At 53.6% G+C, this 14,411-nt stretch overlaps 1 protein-coding gene across 4 annotated transcripts in view; it reads left to right on the top strand.

The window, feature by feature from the left end:
- The window catches only part of PML (PML nuclear body scaffold), a 60,919-nt gene that overhangs the window by 45,934 nt on the left and 574 nt on the right, over positions 1 to 14,411 (top strand). Inside the window, exons 8-9 of one of the 4 annotated variants that reach the window (XM_017548034.2) lie at positions 4,793 to 4,943; positions 6,041 to 8,564. In XM_017548034.2, the coding sequence (XP_017403523.1) occupies positions 4,793 to 4,943; positions 6,041 to 6,822 (933 nt within the window). In that variant the 3' untranslated portion in view covers positions 6,823 to 8,564. Of the gene's footprint in view, positions 1 to 4,792; positions 5,151 to 6,040; positions 8,565 to 8,992; positions 8,999 to 14,411 lie in introns of those variants that run through there. The other 3 variants (XM_017548037.2, XR_001830765.2, XM_017548039.2) reach the window with 3 other exon arrangements.

Below are 14,411 nucleotides of genomic sequence, written 5' to 3'. Positions count from 1 at the left end.
GATTACAGGCACGCACCACCATGCCCAGCTAATGTTTTGTATTTTTAGTAGAGACGGGGTTTCACCATGTTGGCCAGGATGGTCTCGATCTCTTGACCTCGTGATCCACCCGCGTCGGCCTCCCAAAGTGCTGGGATTACAGGCTTGAGCCACCGTGCCCGGCCCTCAGGTACATGTTTTAAACATCGTTACAGGAGTCCCAAACTTCAGAAAATACATTTTAAAACCCCAACCAATTAGGTCCCCCTATGCATTTCTCACCCAACTTCTGGGTCCTTTCCAAACTTCTGGTACCCCTAGAGTACCTGCAGCACCCCACTGCAAATTCCTCCTCCCCAGCATGTTGGGGGGTGATAGTTCCAAGGTGACCCCGGCTCCCACCTAACCTGTCCTCCGCAGCTTTGCAGCTTTCATCCAGCCTTGCAGTGAGGCCAGTTGCAGAATACTGGCCTGCTACAATATTACACTTTCCAAGTGTATCAGGGCGTGTTGGGGCCCCTCCCTTGAGCCTCAGCTATGGCCTTGGGATTCAGTGAGACACTGCTTGTGCAAGGAGCGAGAGGCAGGAGGGCATAGTCGTGGGATGGAGCGCTGAGTCTCCCAGGCCTGGCTGTGGAGTACCTGGGGTGAGGACTTGGCTTAAAAACTTCCAGAGTGGGTCAGCAACACGCCTGCCCTGGGCCCCTGCTTTAGGATAGGTGTTCTCACCCACTCTTGTGACAGATGACTGGCTCTGGTGCCTCGGTGGCAGCAGCCACAGGAGGGGGTCACAGCGAGGGGGCAGCCTGTGGCAAAAGTGGCAGTAGTGACAGCAGAGGAAGGGAGGAATGTGGGGAATGGCTGATCCACGGGAGGGGCCGTGGCACTGGTGAGTGTGCATCTGAGAAAATGAAACAGACGTGCTGGCCTAGAGGCGGGAGCCAGGCAGGAGGGCAGCAGAGGCGCAGGCCGGCCGAGTTGATGGTCCAGTTCACGGATACGTGTGCAGTATTCATGGGGCCTTGGAGGCTTTGCAAGAGCTGGGGTTTTGTGTCTGCAAAAAGACAGTAATGCATGTGTCTTGCCAAAGTGATCCCAGCTGTCGCTGATGCTTAGGTGCTCAGCAAGTTCTTCAGGAGCTTGAGGGTTCTTGATAAGCATGAATGTCAGAGGCTGTGTATCTTCCAGAAGCTGGATGCTGACTATCAGAGAGTTTGGCTTGTGGTGGTTTGGCTGACGAGCAAATCGAATGAATCCGTGATAAGGACAATTGTTCTCAAGCTGGCTATGCACTGGGGAGTTTTCCCAGCTACAGTTTCCTAGGTCTCACGCCCTAGGAATTCTAATTGAGTCAGTCTTGGGTGCAGCCTGGGCTTCAAGAGTGGTTTTTTTTTTTTTTTTTTTTTTTTTTTAAGCTATGAATGCCTAGCCAAAGTCAAGAACCACTGAATCGGGTTCAATGCATGTCTGCGGTAGAGGAGTGCTGCTCATTTGTCTGTAGATGTAGCGGTCTTGAACGCAGGTGACGTTTTCATACTGGGGTGTGACTCAGCAGTGGGGAGGAGAGGCTGGATCTTCCCTGATGCACCTCCTAGACTTTTGGAAGGTGATGACCATGCCAATCCAGCCACTACCTCCGAGCACCCCTGGGATGACTGTTAGAGCTGCTGTGTTGAGTTGGAATGCAGCTGACCTGCTCAGGCCGTGAGATCTATGTGGAAGGGGAGCGAGACTGGTGTCGCTCATGAACCAGATTGCGTGTATATCCAAGTTGCATGTATATCCTGAAAAAATCCTAGCTCTCACGGGGCTCAGCCTGAATGCAGTTTTGCATTCAAAGAAACAATGTCCATTAACCAAGTATAATAAAGAAATAAGTCCCAGTATTTATGGGCATCTTTTGAAAGAACATTAAAGGTAATCCAGCTCATAACCCCAGCAGCGCTTCTTCAGTCGCTCTTCCCCTTTTCTTTGTCGCCTGGCATCTCCCACTCCATAGCAAAGCTTTCCCCCTTCCTTCCCGGTCCTCGCATGCAGGCTCAAAGCTGTTTCCCATCCACTTTCTTCCGTCCCCCTTCCTTTTCTCTTCCAAGCAAATCTAAGCCTTTTCCAGTGGCTGTCCCTCTCTATGCTCCCCTGACACCCAATTATCCTTATTTGTGGAATAAGGCCAAGGTGTGGGGTCTGGGGGCAGAACGGGAGAATCTCCCCTAGTGAGCAGGGAAGGGAGAATGTCCCGCACTGGCCACTATGTCTGATGGCCCTGCTGGCAAACATGAGTCTTGTTTAAATGCACCTGTACTTCCCAGACGTGATGCTGGCGTTTAAGGTGGGGCAGGGGAGGACTGCCGGTTTACAGCCGGCTGGAGTTCCAGTGAGACCAACTCCTTGGGTGGCCATACTTTATGGAAATCTCTAAGGCAAGAGGAATTTTGGAGGAAGTGAGTCAGGGCTGAAAGATCCAGCCTCTTCTCCATTAACAAGCTCGGTTGAAAAGGGGGTGTCCTTTTATGAAGGAAGCCAGGAGAGGTTTTTTAGAGAAGGCAGCTCCAGTAAGTTTAGGACAAAGGACATTTCCCTGGCCCCAGGACAATGGAAGGCTCTAAAAATGAGGTGCTAGTGGCCGCCATAAACGACTCTGCTGTAAAGATGGGAGAGGTGGCCTGCAGAGACAGCGCTGTGGCTCTCAGGGAGCTCTGCTCTTGGAAGGGCAGATCTGAAGTCGAGGAGGAGGATATTGCCTAGAGCTTTGTGAAGGCACTGGGGAACACAAAGGGGCATTTGCTGTTACGTTTGGAGCAGGAATAAGAACAAAAAAGAGAAAGTCCTGTGTACCATGTCAGTGGATGGCAGCATGGACTCAGCCTCAGCTATGGGCACCAGGGATCTGAACCAGGGAAGACTCAGAAGGGGAGCCCAGCCCCACCGTCAGCTCACGGGAGAGCACTGCTGCCCGGCAAAGGCTGGAGAAGAAACAACTGGATTCTCCCAAAGTGGGAGAAGGCGGAGTCTCCAGTCCCCTGTCTACAGGCTAGGAAGACGCCTTGTAGAAGGCTCCTTACAGGGTGAAGACCGGGTGGCGAAGGTTGAGACAGCAGTGTGGGCTTACCCAGAGCAAGACATGTGAAATCAGCTTTGACGGCGTGGCCAAATCCGGATCTGGAGATGCGAGGCCCTGGGCAGACTCTTTCACTAGATCCCTGGATCTGAAGAGGCGAAGCCAACTGTGGATGGATTCATAGTGAGTGTCTCTTTCTGAGAATGACTGGCAGAAAGCTGGCAAGCCTGGAGCAGGGCTAGGCAATGCAAATCAAGTGAAACCCAGCCACTCCTAGGAAAACCCAGCACGTCTTAGCTTACTTGTGGGCAGTAATGCTGTTTCTCTCGGTTGAAGCTTGGCTGAAAACAGATGTTTCTCGTGGGCATTGGAAGGATCTGGAGAAATGTGCTGTCTCCCAGGCCAGGGACGTTAGCCAGAGGCCAGAATTAACTGAGGCTTCAGCACAAGGTGGCACCAACTTCGTTGAGAAGCCAGAGGCTGTTCATAAAGAGGAAAAACGCAAGTCCTGCCCTGGACTTTGTCCCAGCTCTGTGATGCTGGCCATGTCCCTTCCTTGCTGGTCTCCAACTAACGTCCACAGGTGGCATTTCACAGGAGGTTCCAAGTTGGTGTCCAAAGACTAAATACCTGGGCTTGGCAGCTGAGCAGATGATAAGCAGTTAACTCTGGGTATTACCATCACAGAGGCTCCACCTCCCTCTGTAGTCCCAGCCCCTTGGGAAAGTCTCAGAGCTGGAGCCCTTCCCTCATCCTCTGGCTCCCCCACCTCAAGGGATTCTCGAACAGTGTGCCTACCAGACCTTGGGGCAGAAGAGAACCCCTCACCTGAAGGACTCCCAAAACAGGTTTCTCTAAGCCGCTGGGTCAGATGCCAAGGGCCGCCGCTGGGTCAGATGCCAAGGGCCTCCACTGCCCTCTCACTGCCACGGACCTGGGTGTCCATCTAGATGTGGCGTCAGGAGGCCAGGCAGTCCTTCCCTGCGCCTTCGTGCAGGACACTGGCACCTCGGCCGACTTTGGGGACAAGAAAAGCCAGGCTCCTGACCCCTTCCAAAGAATCATCTGGGGTTCAAGATGAGGCTTTTTTCTCCCGTCCTAAGTTTTTGGTGTTTCTTCTGAGTCTGCTCAAACAGATGGAATTAGGAGCAGACATCTCAGGTCCTGCCTGCCATAGCAGTTGGCTCCTTCCCTGAGCCAACTTCCACACGCAGCACCATGCACTTACCCACACACTCACTGGCACTTCCTCTCACACTTCCATATGGTTTGTCAACGCAGGTTCACAGCTCATACTTAACTGTGTGTGCACACACAGACTTAGCCTTGGATTCACTCCCATGCATGCATGTTCACATACACTCATCTGTGTGTGTCACTCTCCCCCCGCTCATGAAGGTGTATGCCCTAGCTCACACATGTAACCCTCACATGTGACACACCCAGTTCTCACCATTCATCCACGCATACCTTCTCTTGTACACACACGTCCCCTTCCCCAGTGGTACACCCTCTCTCCCCTGCTCATGAAGGTGTGTGCCCTGGCTCACACATGTAACCCTCACATGTGACACACCCAGTTCCCACCATTCATGCACACATACCTCCTCTTGTGCACACACGTCCCCTTCCCCAGTGGTGCACCCTCCCTCGTGTGCACACAGATGTCCCCGGCTATACGAGTTTATTCGTGTTCTGCACATGTATTTGCCTTGCCCCTCTGAACCCCTGACGCTTGGTTTTTCTGTGTTACAGTCCTCCCGAGAGCTCGATGACAGCAGCAGCGAGTCCAGTGACCTCCAGCTGGAGGGCCCCAGCAGCCTCAGGGTCCTGGACGAGAGCCTCGCTGACCCCCAAGCAGAAGACAGGCCTCTGGTTTTCTTTGACCTCAAGCTTGACAATGAAAGTGGGTTCTCCTGGGGCTACCCCCACCCCTTTCTAACTTAGTCCCTGGGTCCGCAAAAGAAGTGCAGGCAGAGCCATCTGCCAGGCCTGGGAGAGCTCTGAGCTCTGGCCAACAGCTGCAGCCAGGGTGGGCGGTGCACTCCAGCTCATCACCTGGGCTCCCGGAGTGGCATTTGCTGGCTTGAATAAAGATGTCCGCCTTAGCCAGTGCCTGAGTGTGCGAGGGAGGCAGGTGCCTCCATGAGTGCACCTCTGATCAGTTCTCTGAGACGGAGAGCTGGGGGACGCACTCCTAGACAGAAGCACAATGCGTGAGTGCACTGCCGTGAGCCCAGTCATCCAAGTAAGGCCTCTGGCTGTGCTGCACGTTTCTGAATACAGGGCCTATCCCACAGGTGGCTGCGCAGGGCTGCCCACAGATCCAAGGTCACAGAGGGATCAGACCCCTCATCCTGGAAGCCCCTCGACTTCCTCCAATGCTTGCCCTGACTCTGCAATGCCCCTCCTTGAGCCCGAGCCCCAGGTCCTACCTACCCCGGGGCATGGACTCAACATGGAGGATAGCCCAGCCAGACAGAAACAGCAAGCATCTTCACAGTACAGGAAAGTCACTTGCAGACCTCAGTGGGAAGCTCTGGGTCTTGCTCTGAGTGGAGTAAGCCGAGCAGGCCTGCTGTCTATGGCCCAGGGCTGTGACCGGGCTGGGGTCCTTGAGGGGATTGGAGGAAGCAGCATGTGATGGAGAACTAAGGTCAAACAGCCTGGGATCTTGCGTGTAGGTGGCTGAGGTTGAGAAAAGACAGAGGGACGTGGATCCACAGGGTTTGGCCAACTCTGGGGCCGGTAGTGGGGGAGGGGAACTTTGATCCCCAGCCGGTGAACAAATGTTTGGAGGGCAGCCCAGCCTCCCCTTCTGACCCCTATGCCGTCAGAACCAGGGGCAGAGCTGCATTTGAGGGCTGATGTGTGGCTCCTGCCAGCCAGCCCCAAAGTGAGGTCACTAGACGGTGAGTCGGCAGCCCTAGAGGACCCCCTGCTCCCACCCCGGAGCTCTCTGTGGGCCCCTGGGTCCTCACCCTGCCCTTCTCTCCTGGCCAGCCCAGAAGATTAGCCAGCTGGCGGCAGTGAACCGGGAAAGCAAGTTCCGCGTGCTCATCCAGCCCGAAGCCTTCTTCAGCATCTACTCCAAGGCCGTGTCCCTGGAGGTGGGGCTGCAGCACTTCCTCAGCTTCCTGAGCAGCATGCGCCGCCCCGTCTTGGCCTGCTTCAAGCTGTGGGGACCTGGCCTCCCGAACTTCTTCCGGGCCCTGGAGGACATTAACAGGTTGTGGGAATTCCAGGAGGCCATCTCGGGCTTCCTGGCTGCCCTGCCCCTCATCCGGGAGCGCGTTCCCGGGGCCAGCAGCTTCAAACTCAAGAACCTGGCCAAGACCTACCTGGCGAGAAACATGAGCGAGCGTAGCGCCATGGCCGCCGTGCTGGCCATGCGTGACCTGTGCCGCCTCCTTGAGGTCTCCCCGGGCCCCCAGCTGGCCCAGCATGTCTACCCCTTCAGTTGCCTGCAGTGCTTTGCCTCCCTGCAGCCCCTGGTGCAGGCGTCAGTGCTGTCCCGGGCCGAGACCCGCCTCCTGGCCCTCCACAACGTGAGCTTCGTGGAGCTGCTGAGCGCACACCGCCGTGACCGGCAGGGGGGCCTGAAGAAGTACATTTGCTACCTAAGCCTGCCGACCACCACGTTGTTCCCCACTCAGCCTGCTCTCAACCTGCAGGCTCTGGCCACCTTCTTCGAAGGCGTGTTGGAGGGTCCGGCGCTGGTACGGGCAGAAGGTGTCTCCACCCCTCTTGCTGGCCATGGCTTGGCAGAGAGGGCCTTCCAATAGAGCTGAGAGCAGGGGGTGACTGGCTTGGGTTCTTGGTGGGCAGAGAGGGATGGGGTCCCTGAGCCAGGCCCCACCCATTGCAGCATTCCCAGGTCCTGGTACCCAGCCCTCAGTTGTCATTTGGTTCAGAATCAGTTCCCTTTCTCTGGGACCAAATTTCCCTTCTCTAGACATCCTATAGAGAAGGTTCCAAAGCTGAATACCCACCACCCCCAGTGTTCACCAGGTGCCCAGCCCCTCCTTCCAGGACTAGAACCAGGGAGGTCCTGAGTGAGGAAGGCATGACCTCTGAGCTCTCTAAGTGGCCCTGGTCTTGCCTCAGCCATCCCACCTGCCACTACCTTGGGTGTCCTTACAGCTCTGCCCTGACCCCAGCAGCTGCGCCAGCGGACCAGCTGACAGCTCCCACAGAGAGCAGTCTGAGGTGGTGCTGGCCGCACCCCCACTCAAAGTGCCTTCCAAACCAAACTGCCCTTCATGAGGTTAGGTTCCCCCAGCATCCACCTGCCCAGCGGCCAACTCTGTTCCCTTCCCTTTTCATCCCAGAGAGCCCTCATCAGCAAAGACAGAAGCTGATGTTCCATGCATGTCCCCTCTTCCAAATCCTGACCTTCCAAAGTTTGCTTCCTTCCTCCTGGGCACACAGACACCTCTGCTTGGCCACAGCTTTGCTCTTTGGTCCTCAGGCCACCAGACCCCTCACAGCATGGCCCTTGGCTCTTCCTGCCCTGCCCTCACCCTCAGACCTCCCAAGGAGTGTCCAACGCTACCCAATGTGTAGTCCAGGGCATTGGCATCCCCTGGGAGCTTCTGAGAAATGCAGACTCGTGGGCTCTACCACAGGCCTCTGGAATCAGAATCTTCAGGGTGGGGCCCAGTGGTCTCTCTTTTAACGGGTTCTCCAGGTGATGCTGGTGCATACTCAGGTTTGAGAACCGCTGCTCTCATAGACGGCTCCTCCAAGGGGAAGCGGTGTGAAACAGCAGAGAAAGTCCCATCCCTGTCTCTGACTGTGCAGTGAGTGTGGCCTAGGAAAGGGCCCCTTCCTAAGCTCTAGTGTCCCCACCTGTAAAATGGGCCGATTGGCCTCCATAGTCTCAGAGCTGCCATCTGGCTGTGCCAGCCTGCATTTTTAGGAATGGAAAGCAGGCCTCTGAGGTAATGGGCAGGAAGCTTTCTCATTCTTGAATTCTAGCTCCCATTCCAAGCCGTTAGTTCCCAAACTTGTGGTCACACCAGAGGTCAACAGAACACAGGCAGGTCAGGGTTGTCCTCTCTGATTAGCAGAACAGCCGACCCTTCCTCGTCCTCCTCCCTCCCATCCGTCCTCCTTGGCTCCCTGCTCCTGGGATGCTTCCCAGACAGCCCAGGCCTCTAACCTCCACGGCTGATGACCTCCGCTTTCACATCGCTGAGATCTGCTTGCCCATACCGCAGCCCCGTCCCATGAGGGCCCTGAAGACCCACTGAGGAATTCCGTAGGGTCTTGTTCCCATGACGGGAGTGCTGGCTCTAACAGTGAACGTTGGCGCATTTAAAGTAAGATTCTGATGCCAGACTGTTAAAGCAGGTGCTGGCTCTGAAGCACCTGTGGAAACAGATTGATGGAGATTGAAGGAGGAAGGGAGACTGGGCCCACTGACTTCCAGCCTCGCCGTGTATTGCTGTATTCAGATGTAGTTGAGGGGTGCTCTGCCCTGCCGCCACTGTCACAGCCTCTAATAAAGATGTGAATCCTGAAAGTCTGATGCTCCGATCACAGACTCTGCTCAGCAGCCCCAGAGGAACCATTGAGAAGCCTTTTGCCTGGATAGGAGGGGGCTCTCCCAGGCATAGGCTTGTGGCCACTTGCCTAGCACAACCGTGTTTTGTGAGGTGTCTTTCAGGACTTAGCAGAGCTGAGAGCCCTTTCTTGCTCAGTGCTGCAGGCCTTAAGCATGGGAACCCCGCCATGACAAGTGGGGAAGGCCAAGACCCAGGGTAACCTTGCCTTGGGATCATCTCCAAAGGGGAGTGCCATGTGGCAGGAAAGAAGCACCAATTTCAAGAATTACCTCCTAGAGAAAGTCAGAGACCAGAGTCTGCAGGAACTTTGCCACTGCCCCTCACTGGCGCATCCTGTACTCTTCTCTGTGTTCCTTGAGTGACAGGTAGTAAAACCCTTAAAAAGGGAGGTGTGGGAGGCCCAGAACATTGGTAACCGGTGATGAATGTGTTGTCTTGGCTGTCACAGATGGAACTGAGTTCAGTACCTGAGGGATTCCCATGGCACAAGCATTATAGGAATTAGTCCACCACTGGTGTAGGTGAGCAGCTAGGTAATGGGAATTGATCAGTGCCACCACCCTTGACCCACCTACCATCCCAGATGCCCAGATTCTAGTCCTGAAGTTTTGTTCTCTTAGCTTGACCCTTCGATCAAGAAGATCCAGTCCCATTATGTCACCTGTGCTTCATCTTTGGACTGTATCTCAGGTGTTTACATGTCAACTAATGCAAGCTTACTGGGTTAGAAGTCAGGACACCGAGTTTCAATCCTCACTTGGTAGTCTGTGGCCCCCTTTGGCACGTGTACCTCCCTCCTTGATCCTCACGCTCTGCTGTGGTCAAATGGGAGAATGAAACTCCTTTTGACTGCAAGGGACCTTTGTGGGAACCAGTGAGAAAATGTGTGTGAAGATAGCTTTTTGGTATATTTTAAAAGCACACAGGTAAGCCGGGCACGGTGGCTTATGCCTGTAAACCCAGCACTTTGGGAGGCTGAGGTGGGTGGATCATGAGGTCAGGAGTTCAAGACCATCCTGGCCAAGATGGTGAAACCCCATCTCTACTAAAAATACAAAAACTAGCCAAACATGGTGGTGAACACCTATAATTCCAACTACTCAGGAGGCTGAGGCAGGAAATTGCTTGAACCTGGGAGGTGGAGGTTGCAGTGGGCTGAGATCACACGCCACTGCACTCCAGCCTGGGTGACAGAACAAGACTCTCTCTAAAAACAAACGAAAAAAGCCCCACATGCAAATTTAAAATCTTTCTGCTTTATGAATCATTGGGAAATAAACACATCTTAGATCTTAGCAAAACAAAACAAAACATGGGTTTGTTTTCAGGGGATTAAAGAAAAAGATCAGTGATGAGCAAACAACCGTGGGGGTCCTGGGGTCTGCGGGGGCCAAGGTCAGGGGGCCCACCTTGGAGGGGCTGGGCAGGAGGTGACATTGTGCTCCCAACACACCCCGATGGGACATTTCAATCACTGAGGCCCGGAGTAGAGAACAAGCTTCCTGTGTAACAGCTCAGCTAAGCCTTGCCGCGGGGCCTCCTTCTGAGGCCCAGGGTCTCCCTCACACCCCTGGGAAAGTCATTTAGAAATCTGCTTTGCCCCCCAACCCCAACCTGGCTCTTACTGCCAGCTGCTGTCCCAGAGCCTGGCCAGGTTGTTCTCCCACCCTCCACCTCCCCTTGTCCTGGCCCATGTCCACCCTTCTCCCTACCCCAGCCTCACTCTGACTCCTGGCCCCAACCTTGACCACTCTCCATGCCTCAGAGGCTCACCCTCAGCCCAGCCCTGCCAGCAGGCCCTGTCTCCTCCTCTGACCTCAGCCTTGTCTCCGCCTCACACCCCAGGTGCCTCCAGCACCTATGCCTAGAGTAAGGGGCTCCCTTCTCACCTTTCTCCGCTCCTCACAATTAAGGAGACTCCATGGCTAGTGCGCGTGGCACCCGGGCTGGGATGCACCAAATGTCAAATCAGAGAGGGTAGGACACTGGGGACCCTGCCCGCCGAAAAGAGGAGCTGAGCTAGGGCTGCTCCTGGGCTCTGCCAGCAGAGGGCGCTGCAGCCCCCCCACCCCGGGGTCTGCCAGCAGAGGGCGCTGCAGCCCCCACAGGGCCTGGCAACGGGTGTGGGCCCCAGTGATGCTGGCGGTGCTGATGGTTTGGGCTCCGCAGCTCAGTCCTTTCTAAAGGGCCGTGCGTGCTTCCCCTGGTGTGGGAGATAACCGTAGGTAGGAGGCACAAGGAGAAACATTTTTTAAAATGTTAAACGTTTTATGTTTATTTTCACATCTGTTAGAAACAATACAACCAGGCTGGGCACTGTGGCTAACAGGCTGTAATCCCAACACTCACTTTGGGAGGCCAAGGTGGGTGGATCACCTGAGGTCAGGAGTTCGAGACCATCCTGGCCGGCATGGTGAAACCCGTCTCTACTAAAAATACAAAAATTAGGTGGGTGTGGTGGCATGTGCCTGCAATTCCTGCTACTTGGGAGGCTGAAGCAGGAGAATTGCTTGAACCTGGGAAGTAGAGGTTGCAGTGAGCTGAGATCACGCCATTGCATTCCAGCCTGGATGGCAAGAGTGAAGCTCTGTCTCAAAAAAAAAAGAAAAGAAACAATACAACCAACCCATGTGGGATCTAGTTGCTCAGAATGACGCTTCAGTGAAATTCTTTAAAGATCCACTTAGGACAAACAGTAAGTAACTCCATGCTGGGAAGGGTCACAGGTAGAGCAAAACGTGACTGTGGAAGTAAATGACCTGCTAATTTGGGGAAATACTGGGTGACAGTGGACTTAGGGTGAGCGTTACAGCTAAGGATAGGCCCCAAGTTAGAACGGGGTAAGGATCAGGTGGGCTTCGAATCGGGGTGACAGCCAGAGCTGAAGTCCTGGATGGGGTGGCCCAGGTTAGGATTTGGGGTTAGATCAAATCAAGGGGCACATTTGGTGCTTAAGGTTGAGAATAAACCTTAGGAATTAGGAATTTAGTTAGAAATGGAGTTAGAGTCACACTTCAGGCCACAGGTCTTTGTGACTTGAGCAACTGAAAATTTCCTGAAACTGAACAGATGGGCAGGAGCTTCTGAGGAAGACCCCCTTGTAGGCACCCCAAGTGCAATCTGCCTTTTCCCCCAAATCCTCTTCTAGAAGCACCTGGCAGGGGCTCTGCCCCGGCTCACAACGCCAACAGGGTCAGTGTACGCAAAGCGGATCGCAGGCACCGAGGAGTGGGCAAGCCTGCCCGGGAGTGAGAGCACGGGACGACCAAGTAAGATAACTGGGCACCAGACACGATTTCACCGTTTAGCAGAAGTAACCTTGTTTAATCTTCCCGACTATCCTGTGTGGTTACATCCCATCCTCCTCCTACAGAGGAGCACGGCAGGGCAGCAAGGCTGAGCACCCTGTCAGGGTCATTAAACTTGTATGTGGCGGAGCTGGGATTTGCCTGCAGGAAGCCTGTGTCTAGACTGGCACCATCTGTGGCCCACACCATGGGGTGCATGGCCACGTGTTGGGGGACAGTCTCCTTGGTCTCTCCTTCCTGTGCCCTCCTGAGCTGTCAAGTCTCAGGTGATGCACAAGGCAGGCCCTTGAAAGCTACCTCCACCTTCTAGTCCCTGTGCTTGAACTTTATTTTTTTACTTTATTTTATTTATTTATTTTGAGACGGAGCTTCGCTCTTGTTGCTCAGGCTGGAGTGCAATGGCGTGATCTTGGCTCACCGCAACCTCCGCCTCCCAGGTTCGTGATTCTCCTGCCTCAGCCTTCCGAATACAGGCATGCGTCATCATACCCTAATTTTGTATTTTTAGTAGAGATGGGGTTTCTCCATGTTGGTCAGGCTCATCTCGAACTCCCGACCTCAGGCCTCCCAAAGTGCTGGTATTACAGTCATGAGCCCCCGTGCCCGGCTGAACTTTAATTCTAATTGTTTCTTTTAGGGCAGGTGTTTCTGAACCTTTTTATTATTATTATTATTGTCCTCTTAAGAACCATTTTTAGCATTTTTTCCCAATTGCGCCTTCCTCTGTGAAATTTTAATACCATAGATACGCCGTACATGCCATAGGGTTTTCTAAATACAAGATCGTATCCTCTGCAGACAGAGATGGTTTTACGTTTTCCTTACACGGACATAGGTATGGAGTGTGTGCCTTTGGAGGGTCAAAAACCATGGTAATAACTAATATGGTCAACTGCCCTTCCCCCCCTTTTCATTCCCTGTGGGGTGATAATGCCTCTGTTGAGAATGCACGATTTAGGGTACGGCCCCACCCCCAGTTATAATGCAGGTAACAAGTGGTCACGGGAAGGGTGGGTGGGATGGGGCTGTACCGCTATGTGGGTGGAGCGTAGGTAGGCCGGGCGCAGGGAGATGAAAGGGAATGGGGATCGAGGTCTCTGAGGACACACTCTCCTGCAGCGGTCTCGGTCCTGGTCCCAGGCATAGGCACAGGCTGAGCCTGGGGCTGGGAGAGGAACGGGGCCAGTGCCATTATTTATTTTTCTCTCTGAATCCAGATGTCAGCAGCTCCAGACCCGCTGGACCTGAATGAAGCAAATACCTGTGGAGACTCTATTGAGAGAAGAGTCTAGAATTTCAACAGATTCTCCCCACACTAAAAGCAAACAAACAAAAATAAAATGAAACGATCAAAAACAAAAAAGCAGGAAGTCTGGAAGTCGCTGTCCACCCTTACAAAATGCATTTGCTGTCAAGTGAGGGAAAAATGCCTTCATTCTTGGCTCGAGAAACTTCTATAAACTAAGACCAGCTGCCTGGACTATGCTAAAATCAGTTTATAAATATTATAAATATCCCAAACTTGATAGCCAAGCAGATTACAAAAGCTAGCTAGCTAACCACAGACATTTTCCAAGAAGCTAGCCAGTCAGACAAGTAGGAGATATTGTGAAATCCTGTGTTGCTTGTCTGATTTCCTGAAATCATTCATCTCAGACTGAATGCAGAGGGCCTGGGGGTGGAATTGAGGAGCTGACTATCTCCTGCAGTTCTAGAGCCTTAAAGCCCTGGCTGACCCTGGGGTGGATTGATTGCACAGTAAGTCAGACCAACCAGCTGGGCTCAGTGGCTCACGCCTGTAATCCCAGCACTTTGGGAAGCCGAGGCAAGTGGATCACCTGAGGTCAGGAGTTTGAGACCAGCCTAACCGCGTCGTGAAACCCCATCTCTTACTAGAAATACAAATATTAGCCAGGTGTGATGGCATGTGCCTGTAATCCCAGCTACTCCAGAGGCTCAGGTGGGAGGATCACTTGAACCTGGGAGGCGGAGGTTGCAATGAGTTGAGATCAAGCCACTGCACTCCAGCCTGGGCGACAGAGAGAGACTCCATCTAAAAAAAAAAGACCAACCAAGGGGGAGGCAGAGGGTGGGCGAAGGTGGGTGTGGCTGGGCTCACGGAGGTGCACTTATAGAGTCAGCTTGGGAGCAGGGAGCTGTGTGTGTGGAAGTTAAAAGACGGGCTTTAGAGGGACCTGGCTTTAAATCCCAGCTTTGCTGTGTGACCTTGGACAACCTGCTTACCCTCTGTGATCTCATATGCAGATGGGGGTGATAATGCATACTTCACAAATTGTGAGGATGGAATGAGATAACATATAGAAAGTACTAAACTTAGCAGACTGGCAAAAATAAAAAATAACTCTATACACCCAACACCCTAGATGAGAAGGCATTGTGCTGACTCCCAGAATGCACCAGAAAGCACTGTCTGCTTCTTCCTTTCCGGCCTTCCTCTCCTCTCCTCTCCTCTCTCCTCTCCTCTCCTCTCTCCTC

This window comes from Cebus imitator, unplaced genomic scaffold, assembly GCF_001604975.1.
Source record: "Cebus imitator isolate Cc_AM_T3 unplaced genomic scaffold, Cebus_imitator-1.0 Scaffold203, whole genome shotgun sequence".
Taxonomy (NCBI): Eukaryota; Metazoa; Chordata; class Mammalia; order Primates; family Cebidae; genus Cebus; species Cebus imitator.
This window is presented reverse-complemented; position numbering and strand designations above follow the sequence as displayed.